General features: G+C 33.1%; 1 protein-coding gene across 2 annotated transcripts in view; it reads left to right on the top strand.

Moving 5' to 3' along the window:
- The window catches only part of ZFR (zinc finger RNA binding protein), an 84,018-nt gene that overhangs the window by 46,192 nt on the left and 19,028 nt on the right, over positions 1 to 18,798 (top strand). The window contains exons 11-17 of one of the 2 annotated variants that reach the window (XM_069492062.1): positions 76 to 221; positions 4,267 to 4,429; positions 5,412 to 5,617; positions 6,552 to 6,702; positions 8,436 to 8,577; positions 13,193 to 13,290; positions 14,147 to 14,242. In XM_069492062.1, coding sequence (XP_069348163.1) covers positions 76 to 221; positions 4,267 to 4,429; positions 5,412 to 5,617; positions 6,552 to 6,702; positions 8,436 to 8,577; positions 13,193 to 13,290; positions 14,147 to 14,242 — 1,002 coding nt within the window. The remainder of the gene's footprint in view (positions 1 to 75; positions 222 to 4,266; positions 4,430 to 5,411; positions 5,618 to 6,551; positions 6,703 to 8,435; positions 8,578 to 13,192; positions 13,291 to 14,146; positions 14,243 to 18,798) is intronic. The other variant, XR_011235924.1, reaches the window with a different exon arrangement.

The following is an 18,798-nucleotide window of genomic DNA, read 5'->3' as shown; positions in this document are numbered from 1 at the left end:
TGGAATTGTATGATTAAAAATACATGTAGATTGTTGGGGCTGCTATTTTTTTTAAATGTCTTATTATATTAACAGAAAAAAGTAAATCCAGATTTGCAAGTTGAAGTAAAGCCTAGTATTCGAGCAAGAAAAATTCAAGAAGAGAAAATGAGGAAGCAAATGCAGAAGGAAGAGTACTGGCGAAGACGAGAGGAAGAGGAACGCTGGAGAATGGAAATGAGGTAATATCTTTAACTTTTAGTAGCATGAAAATAAGTGGTTCAGCCTTTCTAAGAAACTTAGCTGTTCTGGGTGTGTGACTCCCATTCAGAGCAATCCAGATTTATTTAATGTACTTTTAATTTTCACTTTTCAGAAAGATCCTAGGTCTAGGAAAGACATGCATTAAAATTAAGTTAGTGGCTACACTAATATTTAACTGTGGCTTTGGTATTAGGAATTATATGATAAGTGGTATCTAATATATATTAAATATATGAAATAATAATTTAATATTATAAATAAGTGCCTAAATTTAAAACAAGCAAAATAGAACTTACAGTTACCTATAATGTGTTTTCTTAAAAAAGGACTTCTATTAAACTTCAGGGGCTGTAAGAAAGGGTAGTTGAGAAAACATCTTTCAGAGATTGATTTTTATGTATAAAAACATAAATGTTAAGTTATGTTGAGATACAATTCATATCTTTAAATTGTGCAATTCACTGGTTTTCAGTATATTCACAGAGTTTTGCAACAAACAACACAATCAATTTAGAATATTTCATTATCCTAAAAGAAACTATGAACCCATTAACAGTCACTTCCTATTTGCCCCCTTACCCTGTACCTCCCCTCCCCAACCCTAGACAACCACTGGTCTACTTTTTATAAATTTTGCCTATTGTAAAAATTTTGTATAAATAGAATCATACAATATATGGTCTTTCATGTCTGGCTTTCACTTAGTATAATGTGGTTTCTTTCAACTTAGCATAATGTTTTCATGGTTCATCCATGTTGTAGCATGTGTTAGTATTTTGTTTTCTTTTTATGGCTGAATAATACTTTATTTTATGGATATACTACATTTTGTGTATTCATCAGTTGGTGGACATTTGAGTTGTTTCCATGTTTTGACTGTTACGAATACTGCTGCTCTGGTATTTTTGTGTAAGTTTTAAGATGATAATTTAAAAAAAAAATCTACTCCACAGATAGAGTAGAGGCAAGTTCTCCTTGAGGAAGAGAACCATCCTTAAAATATAATTCTAAAAAATTATAGTTTTAGGGGAAAAAAAAATTAAAATAAAATAATAAAATTATAGTTTTAAAATTTTTTAATATTTTTTTATTTATATTTTTAAAAAATTATATTTTTATAATTTTTATAAATAGGAACAGAAGCGTACTGTATACATATAACATATTTTTTCATTTACATATTTTCAACTTTTTAAAAAAATTAATTAGGATTATTTTATCTTACTTTTCATGGCAACATAGTATTCTTTTGTACAGATGTAAAATTTTCTTTGTAACCAGTCCCTTACTGTTAGACATTTAGGTTGTTTCCAGTATTTCACTATTAGAATTATTAATACATTGACACTCCTTGAGGCTACATACATATACAGTGATTACTTGCTAATAATAAAGTCCTAGAAATGGAAATGTTTGATTGAAGGATGCTCATGTTTCTGCCTATACTAGATAGTATAACCCAGCAGTTTTCAAACTTTTTGGTCTCAGGATCCTCTATACTTGATTATTATTAAAAGGACTCCGAAGAGCTTTTATTCATGTGGGTTATGTTTGTCAAGATTTATTATATTATAAATTAAAACAGAAATTTAAGTAATTTTTAATTCATTTTAAAATGGCATTTTCCAGTTTTTTGAAATATAGTTAAATGTATACTTATTTATATCAGATTAAATATATTTAATATAATGTGGTAGAAAACTATAACCATATTTCTTTCCTAGAATAACAGGAAAAGTGGAAAAATTATGCTGCTTTGCATTTTTGCATATCTCTTTAATATGTGGCTTAAGAGAAGGCAGCAAGATTCTCAAATTTGCTTTTGCATTCATGTGTTGTGATACCACATTTTGCCTCTGGATAATTCCACTGTACGCTTAGAATGAGAATGGAAAAGGCAAATAAATTTCTTAGTATTGTGAAAATAATTTTGACCTCATGGATCCCCTGAAGGGGTCTCAGGGATCCTTGGACCACACTGTGAGAAAGCTTGCTATAACTTAATAAAATTTCTACCAATGAGATATTAAATATGATAGCCATTTTTGTTTCCATTTGAATTGTTTTTATGGTTGGCTATTTATATTTTTTCTGTGGTAAATTGCTTATTCTATCAGTTTTTACTTTCCTGTTGATTGGTACAGACAGTTCTTATGTTGTATTAATAGTTATTAACCCTTTGTTATGTGTTACCTTCAAATAGTTTTTGCTATTATGTATCAGTTTTTACATATGTATTATATGTATCAATTTTGTTCTTTATGATGTTTCTGCCTTTGTGATACATTGGAAATTCTTCTCTATACCTAGATTATACAGTTATTTCATCTTTCACTGGTATATCAAATATTTATTAAGCACCTGTGATGTGCCAGGAACTATATTAGGGTACTGAGCATGAGGGGGTAAACAATGGATAAAAGTTCCTGCCCTCATTTAACTTAAATATCTTTAGCAATAACAGTAAACTATATGAAACTGGAATGAACATGATTTTCCAGAACCTTTAAGCTGTTTTTTATTTTTTCTCAAAACCTCAATAACACAGAAGTATGGTTCTGTCAATCCTCAGTTGGATGATCTAGAAAAACGCTGCTTATTCCCAACCTGAGGAAATTGGTAGCTTCTGCTGTGGTAGTCAGGAAGCACACTTTTTTCTTGTTTTGTTGTAAATGGATTTCTGTAATAAAACCTTACTGCTACCAAAATTTCCTTTAGACACAGAGTGTCCTTTGAAAGTTTTTGGTATCTCAGTTCGAAGCTGAGAGTGAGGATAGAACTGAAAGGTAAGGGCATGAAAAAGAAATTAGAATAGATTCTGAAAATGTTGATCAGTAAAGCAGAGGCTACCTACTAGCTGCCCACATTTCAAGTTCAGCTCCTGTGTGTTATATTTGATATACATAGTATTTTGTAATCTGAACCAGCAACCATGAGGTTTCACAGAAATCCTGATGACACCTTAGCAATACAGTGTGTACAGTAGTCTACTCTTATCCAAGGGAGATATGTTCCAAAACCCCCAGTGGATGCCTAGAATTGAGGGTAGTACTGATGCCTGTGTATGCTGGTTTTTGATCTGTGAACAAAGATGGCTACAAACTAACTAATGGACAGGTCGAGCTTAACAGTGTTCGAATATGCTGGACAAAGGGATGAATTGAGTCCCAGGTGGGATGAAGCTGGACTGCAAGAGATTTTGTCACACTACTCAAAACAGCATGCAGTTTAAAACTTATGAATTGTTTATTTCTGGAATTTTTCATTTAATGTTTACATACCATGGTTGACTGTGGGTAACTGAAACTATGGAAAACAAAACTCCAGATAAGGGACTACTATTTCCTTAGGGCAGCAGTTAATAGGAACTGAGTTGCAGCTGTTGTGTCTAGCCAGGACATATACTTTTCCTTTATCATAGTCCCAGTTACCCTTAATATGTCCCCAACAATGAGACTGTGAATTGCCATTTATCACTGTCTTGTACCATTGTTTCTCTTCCTAGAAGAGAAATATCTTTGTTTCTGCCTATATAAAAAATGGAGAAATTAAAGTTAGTTCAAGAGGTTTTCGCTAAGGAAAAAATAGGAGAGAACACATTTCTTTGAGGACATGAAGAAAATTCCTAGATGTTCTATGTTCACTTTGCGTCTTTCACTCATGTATATTAGACTGGCCCCTTTAGGTGGCATTTGGATTTACAATCCCTACCTTAAAGGGGAAAAGGTTGGAAGGAACTCTTGAGGTTTCTGGTACCTGTTCTTTCTACTTTGTCCTCAGGCTGTGAAATTTTCTTCTGCTTTTCTCTTTGTTCTCTCATGTTCTCTTTTCACTTCTATTTATTTCCATTTACTTCTTAATGAAAGCAAATAAGGAAAATCAGGTATAATTGGGAAGAAAAAAAGTTTTAGCTAGGCTTATTCAGGTCAGCGTTTTTTAAAATTATTTTTTATGTCATTATTGATGAAAAATCTTGATTTGTGTTTTTGCTCATAAGTTTTATACCGTTCTTTTGTGTTTCAGACGTTATGAAGAGGACATGTACTGGAGGAGAATGGAAGAGGAACAACATCATTGGGATGATCGCCGCCGAATGCCCGATGGAGGCTATCCTCATGGTCCTCCAGGCCCATTAGGCCTTCTGGGAGTCCGACCAGGCATGCCTCCTCAGCCACAGGGACCTGCAGTGCGTGTCCTTGTTGTTGCTATAAAGGATGAAAATTTAAGACTGGTTTGGCATTAGCAGAAAACAATTTGAGGGGCTAATTTTAGTCTTAATCTTATAATCTTGATTTAAGTTTTTCATCTGATTTAGAATTTTTCCCTCCATTTATTATAGGTTTCCAACTCCAGTGTCTTATGTATAAGAACTTCATAGAGTTTCTATGAATCTTTCTTATTTTCAGTATATGCTGAATGGAAGCAGAGCTTCTTTTGCCAACTCTTCTTTCATATAAGAGACTGTTGCCTTTGTTTTTCCTTATATTAGCAGGAGCAACTGATTTTGAAGGCAACTGGTTTGTCTTCAAATTTAGTTTTACCTTCCCATTACCAAGAATCTTTTTTCCTTCAAATTCTGACCATCTAAAACCTACTTTTTCTCTAAATCAAATGAAAGATAAAGGGTAGAGAAATAGTTCAAGATAAGCATGAAAGTTGATGTGTTATGTACGAAGACTATAGGAAAGAAAGATCTGCATCTGGAGAATTTGTGTTCTGCGGAAGCTGGGTGAAATGGACGTTTCATATAAGTTCAGACTACTGAAGATAAGCTTTGTATTTTCTAGGGAGCAGTTACAAGAAAATAGCAAACTCCTTTTCTTTAACCTATTCTCTTATGTGTCTTTGCACAGAGCCTTGGCAGTTACAAAACTTGAATTATTGAAAACAAAGAAAGTTTCAGAATCACTGGTTTTTTAAGTTTAATGAAAAGCATTTTCATAGCCTTAAGTTATATGTGTATATAGTCTTGATGGTATAACTTTCCATAATTTACATTTTCATTTTTACTGAAATGGAAAAAAGGGGAAGATAGTTTTAAGTGGGCATTTTGCATAATTTACTCTTATTGAAAAGATATGACAAATACATGTGTAGTTGGAAAATAATAGTTTAGTTATGCTCAGGAAGCATTTTTTTAAATGCAGTAACAATGTTTTTGTCTCTAGCCCTTACGTCGTCCTGACTCATCTGATGACCGTTATGTAATGACAAAACATGCAACCATTTATCCAACTGAAGAGGAGTTACAGGCAGTTCAGAAAATTGTTTCTATCACTGAACGTGCTTTAAAACTTGTTTCAGACAGTTTGTCTGAACACGAGAAGAGTAAGAGCAAAGATGGAGATGATAAGAAAGAGGGAGGTAAAGACAGGTATGTTTTCAAACTTATTTACCTTGTGTATTTTTGGTTTTCCTTACATGGACTTCTTACATTTGAAATAAAGATTGCAGAGTGATAACTCTGGTGTGAGTCTACATATCTTAACTATGCCTTTATTAGATATTTAATGTATTCAGGTGCTTTTGGCTAAAATGAGAAATACGAAGTTCCACTGACATAAACAGTCTCTAACCTTATGGTTTTACTCATTTTATGTAAATTTACATAAAATGATTTTGAGTCTGTTTCAGAGTGGCCCTTAATAGTTTTCCAGTTGCATTCAAACTGCTATTTTTCTATCCTTATTTGTTTGTTGCATCTGTCCCACATTTAGTCTTTACTAATTATAACTATTTCCTTAAAGCACTGACCACAAAGCATGAATAAGTCTAAACTGTAGCAGTGTCTTCAAAACAAGTTTGCATTTTGAGCCATAATTTTTACCATTTGTAATTTTTTTTTTTTTTTTAAGAGACAGGTCTCACTTTGATACCGAGTGTAGTGGCACAATCACAGTTCACTGCAGCCTCTAGCTCCTCTCCTCAAACCGTCCTCCCTCCGCAGCCTCCTGAATGGCTGATGTTATAGGCATGAGCCACTTCACCAAGCTTGGAAATATTTTTGTATTATATTAAACATGACTCTTATTATTCTAATTTGTGAAATAAGAAACAGAAGTATTAAATAACCCTTGCTTTGCAGTTGTCCCTGTGAGAACTTGGCTCTTGATTTATCTTTTTTATCCATATTGGTTATTTAGATGAAGTATAATTCAAAAAATACTGGATGTTTTTCTACTGTGGTTGATGAAAATTTTAATGGTTATTAAAAGGTTATTTCAGTTACTATTTTGTGTTTAGAAAATATCATGGTTCTTGTGGAGAAGAGAAATGTTATATTGTAATATAATTTGATTTCATTGCAGAGCTTTGAAAGGAGTTTTGCGAGTGGGAGTCTTGGCAAAAGGATTACTTCTCCGAGGAGATAGAAATGTCAACCTTGTTTTGCTGTGCTCGGAGAAACCGTCAAAGACGTTATTAAGCCGTATTGCAGAAAACCTACCCAAACAGCTTGCTGTAAGTATTATAGAAATGTTAATTTTCAAACCCTTGTCTAGTTCAAAAGTTTTTGGCAGGACTAACTGTGCTTCAGTTTAAACCTAAGCCAGCCTTTAAAATTTTGGCTTGACTTTCCATATTGAGTTTTTTGCTTCATTGTGCAAACTGGTGAAACTATTTTCTATCTTTTTAGGTTTTATAGTACTTGTATTTGGCATGAAGCCATCTTGCTAATTTATTTAAAAATGTAAAATTACAGCATATGCCCTCCTTTTCTTGTTCTTTTTCCAAGACTTGAATCATAAGGCAGTTGTTCGGGAAAAAGTGATTTTTTAAAAAACAAATTCCATATATAGCAAACTTAAATGTTTTAAATTCGTGAACCTCTTGCTTGTTTAGTTCAATACATGTTTTTAATAAAATACAGCAACTAAAATAGTCTTGCTAATTTTAATTTCTCCAGTTTTATTGTGAATATTTTTAGTTTTCTACATGTTTATAATGGTAGACAATACTTCTTTTGTTTCTGTCCTGCAGATCATGCCAGTGTAAAATTTTAATAGAACATTCCCTTTGGGTCCTATAAAAATAAACTTTTTTTTTTTAATCTTGAATTTTAGAAAATTTTACATGTTAGGTTGTCAAAATGAGATTTAAGATAATGATTCCTTCACTGATTTAAGGTATAAAACTTACTTCAAAACCTTGCAATTTAATTAGGCATTCTAAATTCAAGGCTTGAGATTTCATTGGTAATGTATATTCCACAGTAGCAAGGTAGAATAGTACCTGACCACAGGAGAGCAACTGATATGAAAAAGGGACAGTGAAGCACACAATTTAATTTAAGCTCTGACAACTCTGGCACTTACTGTTGCTTATTTTATATTACCGTTGTTCCAGACATGAAGTTTCTTATTGTGGGTGAGTCTTTTTAATAATTAGGAGCCAGAAAGATTGGCATTGTGCATCTGTTCCTATCCCTCTACTAAGGCTGCTAGGGCAATGAAGGGGGAAAAGAAAGGCTTGGGGACCTTGGAAGAATTGTGGAATTTGGAAGAAACATCTTGATTCTAATTATTGTGCTTAGTAAAACTATAAAGCAGGAAATAGATCCTCACTAAATAATTAACAATTAACCCGTTAAGCTAAAAGCAGAATACTCTTTCCAAATCCACTTGTATAAGTTGATAAGCAAGTGAAATAAAATTAATTCATAGTTAACATTTACATAATACTGTATTAAGTTTATAGTTGATTGATTTAATCCCCCAGTGACCCTACACATTAGATACAATTATTCTCTGTGTTTTCCAGAAACAGGTGCAGTGTAGTCAGATAATTTGCCCATCTTCACCTCACTAGTAAAGTAATAGAGCTAGGATTTGAACCTAGATACTATACTATAAGCACTCCATGTAATTCTGTAGTGTCTTTGTTTATATAAACGGGACTTATTACATGTCTACGAAATTGCAGTGAATCCTGGTTTTTCTGAATATTGACTGGGACTTTCTGCTCCCTGATGAAACGTAGATCTGTTGATTTCACCAAGAATATACAATGGGAATGGTTAAATTGAATTAGGTTCAGATGTCGATTTTAGTTTCATTCATGTTCTGCAAATGTGATAAATATGGCACTGTTCCTTTTATCCAGAAATTCATCATCTAAGAAAGAGCCATAACGAAACTGCTTTTGTCTGTTAATGCAACAGATCTAATTAATTTCTTATAATCTTCATTACACAGGTTATAAGCCCTGAGAAGTATGACATAAAATGTGCCGTATCTGAAGCGGCAATAATTTTGAATTCGTGTGTGGAACCCAAAATGCAAGTCACTATTACCCTGACGTCTCCAATTATTCGAGAAGAGAACATGAGGGAAGGAGGTTGGAAAGCCATTAAACATTCTACTTTTCTATTAACTATTTCTTTCATTCATCTACTCTTTAAGATGGCATTATGCCCTAGAAGGCAACATGCTGGCATTACATGTGAATTTGATAGATTTGACTTATTTAGCAACCAGTTTTGCTTAAGATCATTTCCCACAAAGTAAATGCTCTTTTTAGTGATGTATTTTTATATAAAACACTTGTAGTATGATTGATTTTCTTGATATTTTTTTTTTCTTGCTAACCTCAGATTTCTGGAAAAAAAACTTCAAAATTATTTTTACTGACATAGTTTATGCACAAAAAAATTTTTAAAATGTTGCTAGTAATTAGGGGCCACAATTTTAACTTCTATTAAGAAGCTTGCTCTTGCCTTCCTTGTCTTACAAAAAAGACAAGAGTGTTTAACAAAAAAAAATTGGCTAAATAGTCATAACGCCCATGTTTTTAAGAGGCATTTTTATATATGTAATCACGGATTGGCTTATCCTGAGGTAAATATTTCTAGTTCTCTGAGGTTGCTCTTTGATTTGATGTGCTTTCATAAATGCATTACATTCTGATGCACGCTGATTTGGGCATTTGGCCCTTATACTAGAGATACTGAAAAATAGTGTAGATGTAGCTAGTGAGTTACAGTACAATTCAGGGTTTTTAAACGTAATACAGTTGTAGAATATGAAATTTTGCTGGTGCCAGCAATGTTGCTTTAGGGACTGTTCTGTAACATTTTCAGAGCATCAAAAGCTTTTAAGCCAAAAAGCATGATCAGTGTCTGCAGTATGTTGGTTCTGTTGTTTTATGGGTCAGATAAAATTTACTTTGTTTCCTTTCATGTTGTTTTTAAACATCTTAATGTGTTGAGTATGGAGTTATAGGGTACACTAGTATTTCTTTGAGATACAGGTTGAGGAGAGAGTACTATATATTGAATATTAAAATTCATTTGTATAAAATAGCATCCATAGGCTCTCAATTACTGTCTATTTAAATTTGTTTTCTTACAGCAAAGCAATTTTTTTTTTTAGGGTACTGGGCTTTTCACAACCCAGGAAAAAAACATTTTACAAAAAATGTCATTGGGAGATAAGTCTAATTTTGCATACTTTGTACATACACCATATTAGGATTCATATGCTATATCTTAAGCTTTGCATCTTAAAAATAAATGAGTTTTATGTAAAAGGTTTTTATGTGAACACAAGTTGCTAGACAAGGTTCCTGAGTCAATCTGGTCAGGTCATATACAGCATATGACTCAGGAGTTGAAAAAAATCTTCTAATATATATTATAAATAAATATTGCTATATTTAGTATGAAATTACAGTCATTTAACCATTTAACTTTATTGCAGAATACATTTTGTTCAATCATATATATGCTTAATTAAGTTTGTGTGCTATCAAGCAATTTTATCATGTTGCAGAAGTCTAAAGTTAATAGTATCATATTTCCAATAAATGGTAACCTATCCCTTCTAAAGGAAACAAAATTATATTTTTGTCTGACCCAAACTTGAGTTAGAATTATCATTCTGAATTTCATAAATATTTTGGCGAGGGAAATGGTCAGTCCAAAATTGAAAGATTTTGCTTCAAGACACTGAGCTGAAAAGTTGGATGTGCAAAAGTATAGAAACATTGATAGAGTGTTCCTTGCTGCAGATAACTGCAGTAAACCATGTCTTTAGCTGCATTATGAAGATTGCTTCTTTCTTGCTGCAGAATAACGGTATGTATTCTCTCTCACTGCAGCTCCCAATGCTCTGTGTCTTAAAAATCATTTAAAGCCTATAGCTTGCTTTGGGGAGTTAGTACAGGGGTTGAGGAAGGCTTTGCCGGAAGAATAATTGTAAGTCATAAGACTTTGTACTTGTGCGTAGTTTGGTAGCCTCTTTAATGCATAATGATCCTGATAAATAACCAAAAATTATTTTTAAAAGGAAATGATTAAATTGTCCGAATAACTGTTAAACACATGACAGATCTATTTTATGGTACTGTGTTTGACAGTTAAACATTAAGTAAACATTTAATTGACTTTAAGCTCGAAATGTTCAAAATGTTCTAACCCTTGCTACAGAGTTTTCTGCAGCAAGTCAAGTATCATAATGTGTTTTTTTCCACCTGTAGCTTATCAGGCCCGGTCCAAAGCCTTCTAGCAGAGGGGATTGATTCCTGTCAGGGGTTGCTGCCAAGACATCGGAAGGATTTTTGACCAAGGTTTTCAAAAGCTTAGTGTCACATCTGCCATTTGATTAAGGAGAGATTTTGGATGCAGAGCCTGGCATTTATTGTTCTTTGTGTGGCTGTTTTGTTTGTTTTGTCTGTGTCTCTTCTAGAATTGAGCAGTGTTCACACTAGTTTTTAAATGGTTGAGTGGATTATATATTTTACATGACCATGTTAATTTAAATTAATATATTCCCATTAACTTTTAATCATAAAATAGTGTGGACACAGCATGTCTTCTAATTGGTGATTAACCCCTTAAAATTTATGAAATACATTCATGTAGGATAAGAATTTGCATTTTGTTTTTATAAATTAACTGATTTTTGCTTTGTTTTGTTAACTGGGTGTTAGGCAACAAGTATGATTTTAGCAGAATATATCTAAGGGGTTAATCTACTTGAAACAGAAAATGGGTGCAAAAATCCACACTCTAAATTTAACAAAAATGTCCTACTTACAGTTCTAATTTGTTTTTAAATTGCAATAGGTGTCTTGGCATCTTTGAATTTGCACCATTAAACTTTCCAAAGTTATGAATGCTTGTGTGCAAAAAGAAAAATTTTCTTACATATGGAAGGAAATTACAAAATTGTGAATTAACATTAGAAATTTAGAAATATTTTTAGAAAGAGATTGCACATTGTCACCTATTTGCATTCTAGCATTAGCAAATAATGTAAGTATTAATAAGTAAGGGACATGGAAAGTGGTCCTTTAGCATGTTCTGTAACCTTGCTTTGGGAAGTGGTTTGTTTTTTTTTTTTTTTTTTTTTTTTTTGGTGTATTCTTTTTTCTTTCTTTCTTTCTTTTTTTTTTTAAACTTCTTAGTTAGCTGTGCTTTTCTGGGTTCCTTTTCCTTAGAACAGTTTGTTTCTTATGTTCAGGTTATTTCTAGGTTCAATAGTCTTACAGGTTTTGAGATTATACTAACATTTTTGTCTTGATAGTTTCTTTTTAGCATCAAACACCTCTTATAGTGTTTATTCTCAAAATGCCACATAATTTTCCTTGATTATCTGTGTCTTGCTTCTAATATGTCTTCTGAAAAATCTGTATCCATCTGATTACTTGAGAAGTAAGAACTGAGACCAGAAAGTTCAGACAGGGAATGAAATTCTCAGTTTTTATATGTTATCTACTCAAGCACACGTTATACCTTTAAAATTTCTGAATGCTCATAATGAGATATACAATCAAGTAACTTGCCCTGAGTTGCAACTATAATAGTACTCTTAAAATAATCTTTAACTTTTTCTTAATTTTTATCATGTATTTATTATTTGTCCCTCATATGCATTTGATGTACTCAATGAATTATTAAATTATATCCTAAATGCCCAATAATTTCAGTACTCTTTAGCCAAAGAACTATTATATTCAATAGATTACATAATTTTTCTATAGTTAGAAAATATTTATACTGTTAAAAGCACTGAGAGCTGTGAATTAGGTTGAATTGCTACTTGTTACTAGTTTGATTAGCAAATTTGCTTTTATTATACACATTTTACAGATACCTTTATATGGATATAAAGCTAGGCCTTTGACTGACTTTTATGAATGACTCTTATTAATGTAAGTTAACTTCCTGTCCAGGTTTAGTTTCATATTTTCTTCTCGAGTTTTGTGTAGCTCACTTATGTTTTAATGTTTTAATCAACTTAAAAGATTTTACATATATATCATCACAGCATTCTGCTTGTTGCATCTTTTCTATTCTTAATTCTACTTAACCATGCTAGTTTTAATTGCCCTTTTCTGCTTTACCTATTGTTTCTCTTCAGTTAATTTTTGAAATACTTCATGGGAACCTTGAATTTTAAATGGCATTTCATACTCACAGCTAAAATTCTCTTGTGGAAGAGAAAGCATTGAACTCTTAGAAATGCCTGTTTTTGGTTCTTCATTTTTTTCCTATGGTTATTACTGTATTGATCATGCCATATCTATCATCAGTTCTTTGTTATATTAGCCCAGAATAACCTATGACCATTTAGAATACTGAACAAACTCAGTAGTTCATTGTACATTCTCATTTATTAAGGTGGATTTTTGTGTTCCCTCTTGTCTTGTCTTGTCTTTGTGCTAGTGCGCTGTGTCCAGTAATCTTTCCGTTAGATTTCATTTTGGTGGGTAGGGTTTATAGTTTGAGAAATTATTTATTATATTGCTAAATGAAGAGTTAAACTTAATTCTCCTTTTGATCTTCATATTGAATTAAGTAAACTTGTTGAAAATAACTCCTTGGATACATTAAAGTGCTGACAAACTCTCAAATGGCTTGTGTGACACTGGTGCTACTTTAAGGAAGTGTCTTGCTCACCTGGTCAAACACCCATTCCTCACTGCATTTTGCCAATTCAATCCATTTTAGATGTAACCTCGGGTATGGTGAAAGACCCACCGGACGTCTTGGACAGGCAAAAATGCCTTGACGCTCTGGCTGCTCTACGCCACGCTAAGTGGTTCCAGGTTCGGAACATCATTTTACTTTTTTCTTGTAGCCTTATGAGAGAGTAGTTGAGTACATGTTTAACTGTGCTTAAACATTTCAAAACATTGCCCAAGCAATACTATTTTAAATTAAATCTCAGAAAATATGTTAACATAGAAAGTTGGGTGTGAAGATCTGCATATTGCAGTTACTATTAATTTGACAATAAACTTAGGTTTGGGAGTGTTTTATAGTTTGGGTTTTTTTATTTTTTATTTTTAGTGACTATATTTAAAGCTGACTTGTTTAGGAACATCACATGTTTGTGTATATATATTATATTCCATAAGGCTGCAGATTAACTTTGCTTTAAATAATGGAATATGTGTTTAAAGCTTTGTGTATAGTTTTAAGATGTTTTTCCCCTCTTTCTCTAAGTTAATAAGTGTAGGGAATGAAAGGTGAGGAAGCAGCTGTTTGGTTTAGTGACTTTGCAGTCATGCAAAGGCACAGAAGGGAAACCAAACAGATTTCCTTAACCTTTCAGTCCCTAGACAAACTTTTTAGCTCTTTACTTTTTCTTTTATTTCTAATGTAGGCAGATTTTTTTTTTAAGTTTACTGTTTTAAATGAACACAGGTCAAGGTTCACAGGGGATCAAGAAATATTGTTCTTGTATAATCTGTTTACTTTGACCTAAATACCAGCTTTTAAATACTAACCCTGGCATAAAATATTGCTGTAAATGGCAGCTCATTGAATCCAATTTTAAGTGTGGTTATTTTTATTTTTATCTGAGCTTCCATTGAACAGTGGTATTTTAACTTTTTTTCATCAAGGGATATTTTCAGTATTTCTAAGATTAATTCAATTGGTTTTTGTGTTGCTCTCAAGGCTAGAGCTAATGGTCTGCAGTCCTGTGTGATTATCATACGTATTCTTCGCGATCTCTGTCAGCGAGTTCCAACTTGGTCTGATTTTCCAAGCTGGGTAAGTAGTATGTAACTGTATGGTGTGAAAACATGTAGGAAATATTTCTGTGGGTTTTATCATCTAAATGTGTATTTAATTATCAGCTTTATGTTTATTTAGTAAATTAGGTTTTTCCTCTTCTAATGAGAAATCATGAGGATCTTAGAATATAATTTTCTCAAAATTTGCTATGTAAAGAGTTGTAATTCCCCACTGCTAAATTTCACTGGCTAAAAAAAAAAAAAGAATTGTAATTGATGTTTCTTTTTGTATTTTTCTTTCCATTTTTTCTCTTCTCACAGTGTTACTAATTTTTTAAAAATATTACAGCATTTATTGACTTTTATACATATACAGAGATACAATGAAGACTGAAAATGAACTGTTAATCTCCTTTGCAGGGTTTATTGACTTTTTAAAAAATAATGTTATAGGACTAGGAATTTTAAAAATTGAGATATGTACATTATTCAAAAATAATACATAAAGTCAGGAAATTGAATAAAGCAGAAGGGTACAAAATAAGACATGGAGTCCTTCTTACTTAAAAGCAAATTATTTTAGTGTTCTGCTGTGATTTCTTCCAGGGGAAAAAATGTATGTGTATGCATAATATATTTCTATTTTAATATCCTTTGTGTTTCAAACTTATTGGTTCCTAAATAGCAAGAATTCTGATAGAGAGGGATTCATTCAAAAATAAAACTGAAGGCGAGGCGCATTGGCTCGTTCCTGTAATCCTAGCCCTTTTGGAGACCAGGGCAGGAGAATCACTTAAGGCCAGGAGATCGAGACTAGCCTGAGCAACGTAGCGAGACCCTGTCTTTACAGAATATTAAAAATAATAATAATAATAATAATAACCAGGCATAAAGGCATGCACCTGTAGTCCTAGCTGCTTGGGAGGCTGAGGCAGGAGAATTGCTTGAGCCTAGGAGTTTGTGGTTGTAGTGAGCTATGATGACACCACTACACTCTTGGCCTGGACAATACATTTAAGACCTTGTCTCAAAAAAAAAAAAAAATCAGTCAATCAATCAAAACAAAACTTAACCTACTGACTCTAGAGTTGGATTAGTGAGAGTTGAATAGCCAAGGTTACCTTCTTTTTTATTTTTGTTTTTTAAACACAAGAGTGACTGTGCTGTTTACATTATTTGCATCTTTCTTAACAAAATGCATCTTGGAACTCTTTGAAAAGGCAGATCTACAGCATTCTTTGTATTGACTACATAGTATTCCCTTTGTATGGATATGCCATATTTTATTTAGCTGGTATACATTTGATGGACATTTGAGTTATTTAGAGTCTTTTGCTATTAAATTATCATACCTCATTATATATATTGCTGTCAAGCTTTTGAGGGTAGAATAAATTGCTAGGGCTGAAATTCCAAGGTCAAAGAACATGTGCTAATTGTTGACCAGAAAGTTATTTTCTACAGGTGTATATATGTGTATATTCAAATACACAGCAAAAATTCCTGGAAGTATATATTCTAACTTAAAATAGTGATTATTTCTGAATAGTGTAAGGAAGGAATGATTAGTGTAGAGATCTGTGTTTAATTTTTCTGGGCTAAATTATATGTGTTTATTACTTGTGCAATTAAAAATTATTTTAAAAATTTTAAATAGATTAAAGATCGGTTCATTCCAATCATTCTAATACCATTTAATAATTTATTTAGTGATATCTCCTTCCCCAGTCCTCAATTTGAAATATCACTATTATCATAAACCAGTTGTTCTCAGCCAGGGTAATTTTGCCCTGTAGGAGACATTTTTGGTTATCAAAACTGGGCAGCTAGTGGATAGAGGCCAGGGGTGCTGCTGAACATTATGCAATGCACAGGAAACCCCCACCCCATCCCTGTGCACATACAACAAAGGATTATGGACCCTGAATTGTCAGTAGCTATGAGGTTTAGAAACTGTTACAAACAAAAGTTTCTTTTTTGTGGGCCTATTTTTGGAGTCATCTTTCATTGCTCAGTCTGTTTTCTTCTCTAGTACTAAGTAAACTCTTAATTATTGAAGTTCTATGATGTATTTTAATATTCGAATTTTCCTTTCCATCACATTCCCTCCTCCCCATTCTCTGTCCTCATTATATATAGTCTTCTACAGATTTTGTTTTTCTTACATGTTTATTTTTCTAATTGAACTTTACTACCGTTTTGTTCAGTTTTCTCAGAAGTCCTCTTGATGCATTTTAACTAGCGTATTGCATTGAATTAAGAAATTAATTTGGAGAATATTACCACTTTTATAATATTGACTCTTAGACAAGAGTATGAAATGTCCTACTTAATGAAATTGATTTTATGTACCTGTTTAGATGTGAATAGTTTCTGTCATGTTAACTTTTGTTGCTGTAGATTGTTTGTACCTAAGTATTTTATCTTGGAGAGGTTTTTTCCCCCTCACATTGTGTTTTCTGGTTATTGTTTATGTATGGAAAAAAGCTATTAACTTTGGTAACCCACTCCCTTACTACCTTCTCTTACTTGTAATTTTTTCACATGAGTCTCTTGGGTTTTCTAGTTTTAGACTCATATCTGTGAATAATATTTTGACTTCTTTCCAATATTTTTACTTCCTTTTCTATTTTAATTAATTGATAATGCTAGAATAAATATGGAATTTAAAGAAATACTACTGAAATGCATATTCCTGATTGTATTGAAAATGCTTCTGGTATGTAAAGTGTATTAAGCGTGATGATAAAGCCTTTTATTTGACATATTTACTCGTCATGTTGAAGTATCAATCTTTTCCTGGTTTACTAAGTAAGTTTTGAATCAGTAGTGGAAGTTGAACTTTATCAAAAAATTTTTCAAGATTCATTGACGGCCGGGCGCGGTGGCTCACGCCTGTAATCCTAGCACTCTGGGAGGCCGAGGTGGGCGGATCGTTTGAGCTCAGGAGTTCGAGACCAGCCTGAGCAAGAGCGAGACCCCACCTCTACTAAAAATAGAAAGAAATTATATGGACAGCTAAAAAAAATATATATAGAAAAAATTAGCCGGGCATGGTGGCGCATGCCTGTCGTCCCAGCTACTCAGGAGGCTGAGACAGGAGGATCGCTTGAGCTCAGGAGTTTGAGGTTGCTGTGAGCTAGGCTGACGCCACGGCACTCACTCTAGCCTGGGCAACAGAGTGAGACTCTGTCTCAAAAAAAAAAAAAAAAGATTCATTGACGTGAATGTATAGTTTTTCTCCTTCAACCTATTACAACGTATTAATAGTCTGTATTGATACATATAGATTTTTTTCATACTGCATTCTAGGGATGATTTGTATATATAGGAGAATAGTCTTTTAATGAACTGTTAAGTTCTACTTGCTGATAGTTTAGGAATTTTGCAGTGATATAAAATAAATTTTTGTAATTTTGTTTCTGTGCTTTTTGTCAGATTTAGAAGCAGTGATCACTAACTGTCAAATTAATTTGGAAGCTTTTGTTCTTTCTTTAAACTCTGAAGTAGTTTTAGCACATCAGAACTTTCTATTCCTGGCTGGTCGTGGTGGCTCCTGCCTGTAATCTGAGCACTTTGAGAGGTTGAGGTGGGAAGATCACTTGAGGCCAGGAGTTCAAGACCAGCCTGGGCAACATAAAGAGACACCATCTCTACCAAAAATTTTTTAAAAATTAAAAAAACATGCAAACTTTCTGTTACTTGACAATTTATAAAAGTTTATGTGACATCATCAGTTCTCAGTCCCTTTTAAGGGAGTAATATTTTCTCTATTTCTTCTATTGTGATTAGTCTCTCTCCTGGGGTTGATTTTGGCAATTTGTATTTTCCTTTAAAATCAACCCGTTCAGACTTGGTGCAGTGGCCCATGCCTGTAATCCTAGCACTCTGAAAGGCCAAGGCAGGAGGATTACTTGGGCTTAGGAGTTTGAGATCAGCCTGAACAAGAGCAAGACCCCGTCTCTACCAAAAATAGAAAAACTTAGCTTGGTGTGGTGGTGTGCACCTATCGTCCCAGCTACTTGGGAGGGTGAGGCAGGAGATTCACTGGAGCCCAGGAGTTTGAGGTTGCAGTCAGCTACGGTGACACCACTGCACTGTACCCAGGGTGACTGAGTGAGACTCTGTCTCCAAACAAAAAATAACAAAACCATTCAGTAGAGCTTTGCTCTCTTGGGTTTTTTGTTTTGTTTTTTAATGTCTGTCTACCTTTATTATTTCATATTTTGCTTTAATTCTTGTTTCATTGATTAGCCAGTAAAGCATTTGCCATATGGGACAATGACAACATGGATGTTTCAGTATCTAAATATTCAGAATTCATTAAATTCCTAAGAGATTTTAAGTATTTGGAATTATTTGTAAGCATTGTCACTTCAGAGTTTAAAAAAATATGAAAATACAAGCATTTTACGTCATCATTCTACCTCCTGCATCCTTCAACTTTGGTCTCCTCTACCCAGTGTACCCTTAGAGCATTCTCTGTTCTAGTAAGTCCAGGTTTCAATACTTGTATGAATGGACTTTCAAGGCCATTTTTTCTGGGCCACTGTTGCAGTTTGGAGTTTCAGCACGACAGATTGGTCCATCCCT

Source organism: Eulemur rufifrons, chromosome 17 (genome assembly GCF_041146395.1).
Source record: "Eulemur rufifrons isolate Redbay chromosome 17, OSU_ERuf_1, whole genome shotgun sequence".
In the NCBI taxonomy this organism is placed as follows: Eukaryota; Metazoa; Chordata; class Mammalia; order Primates; family Lemuridae; genus Eulemur; species Eulemur rufifrons.
Note: the sequence above shows the minus strand (reverse complement) of the source record. Positions and strands in the feature narration are given on the sequence as shown.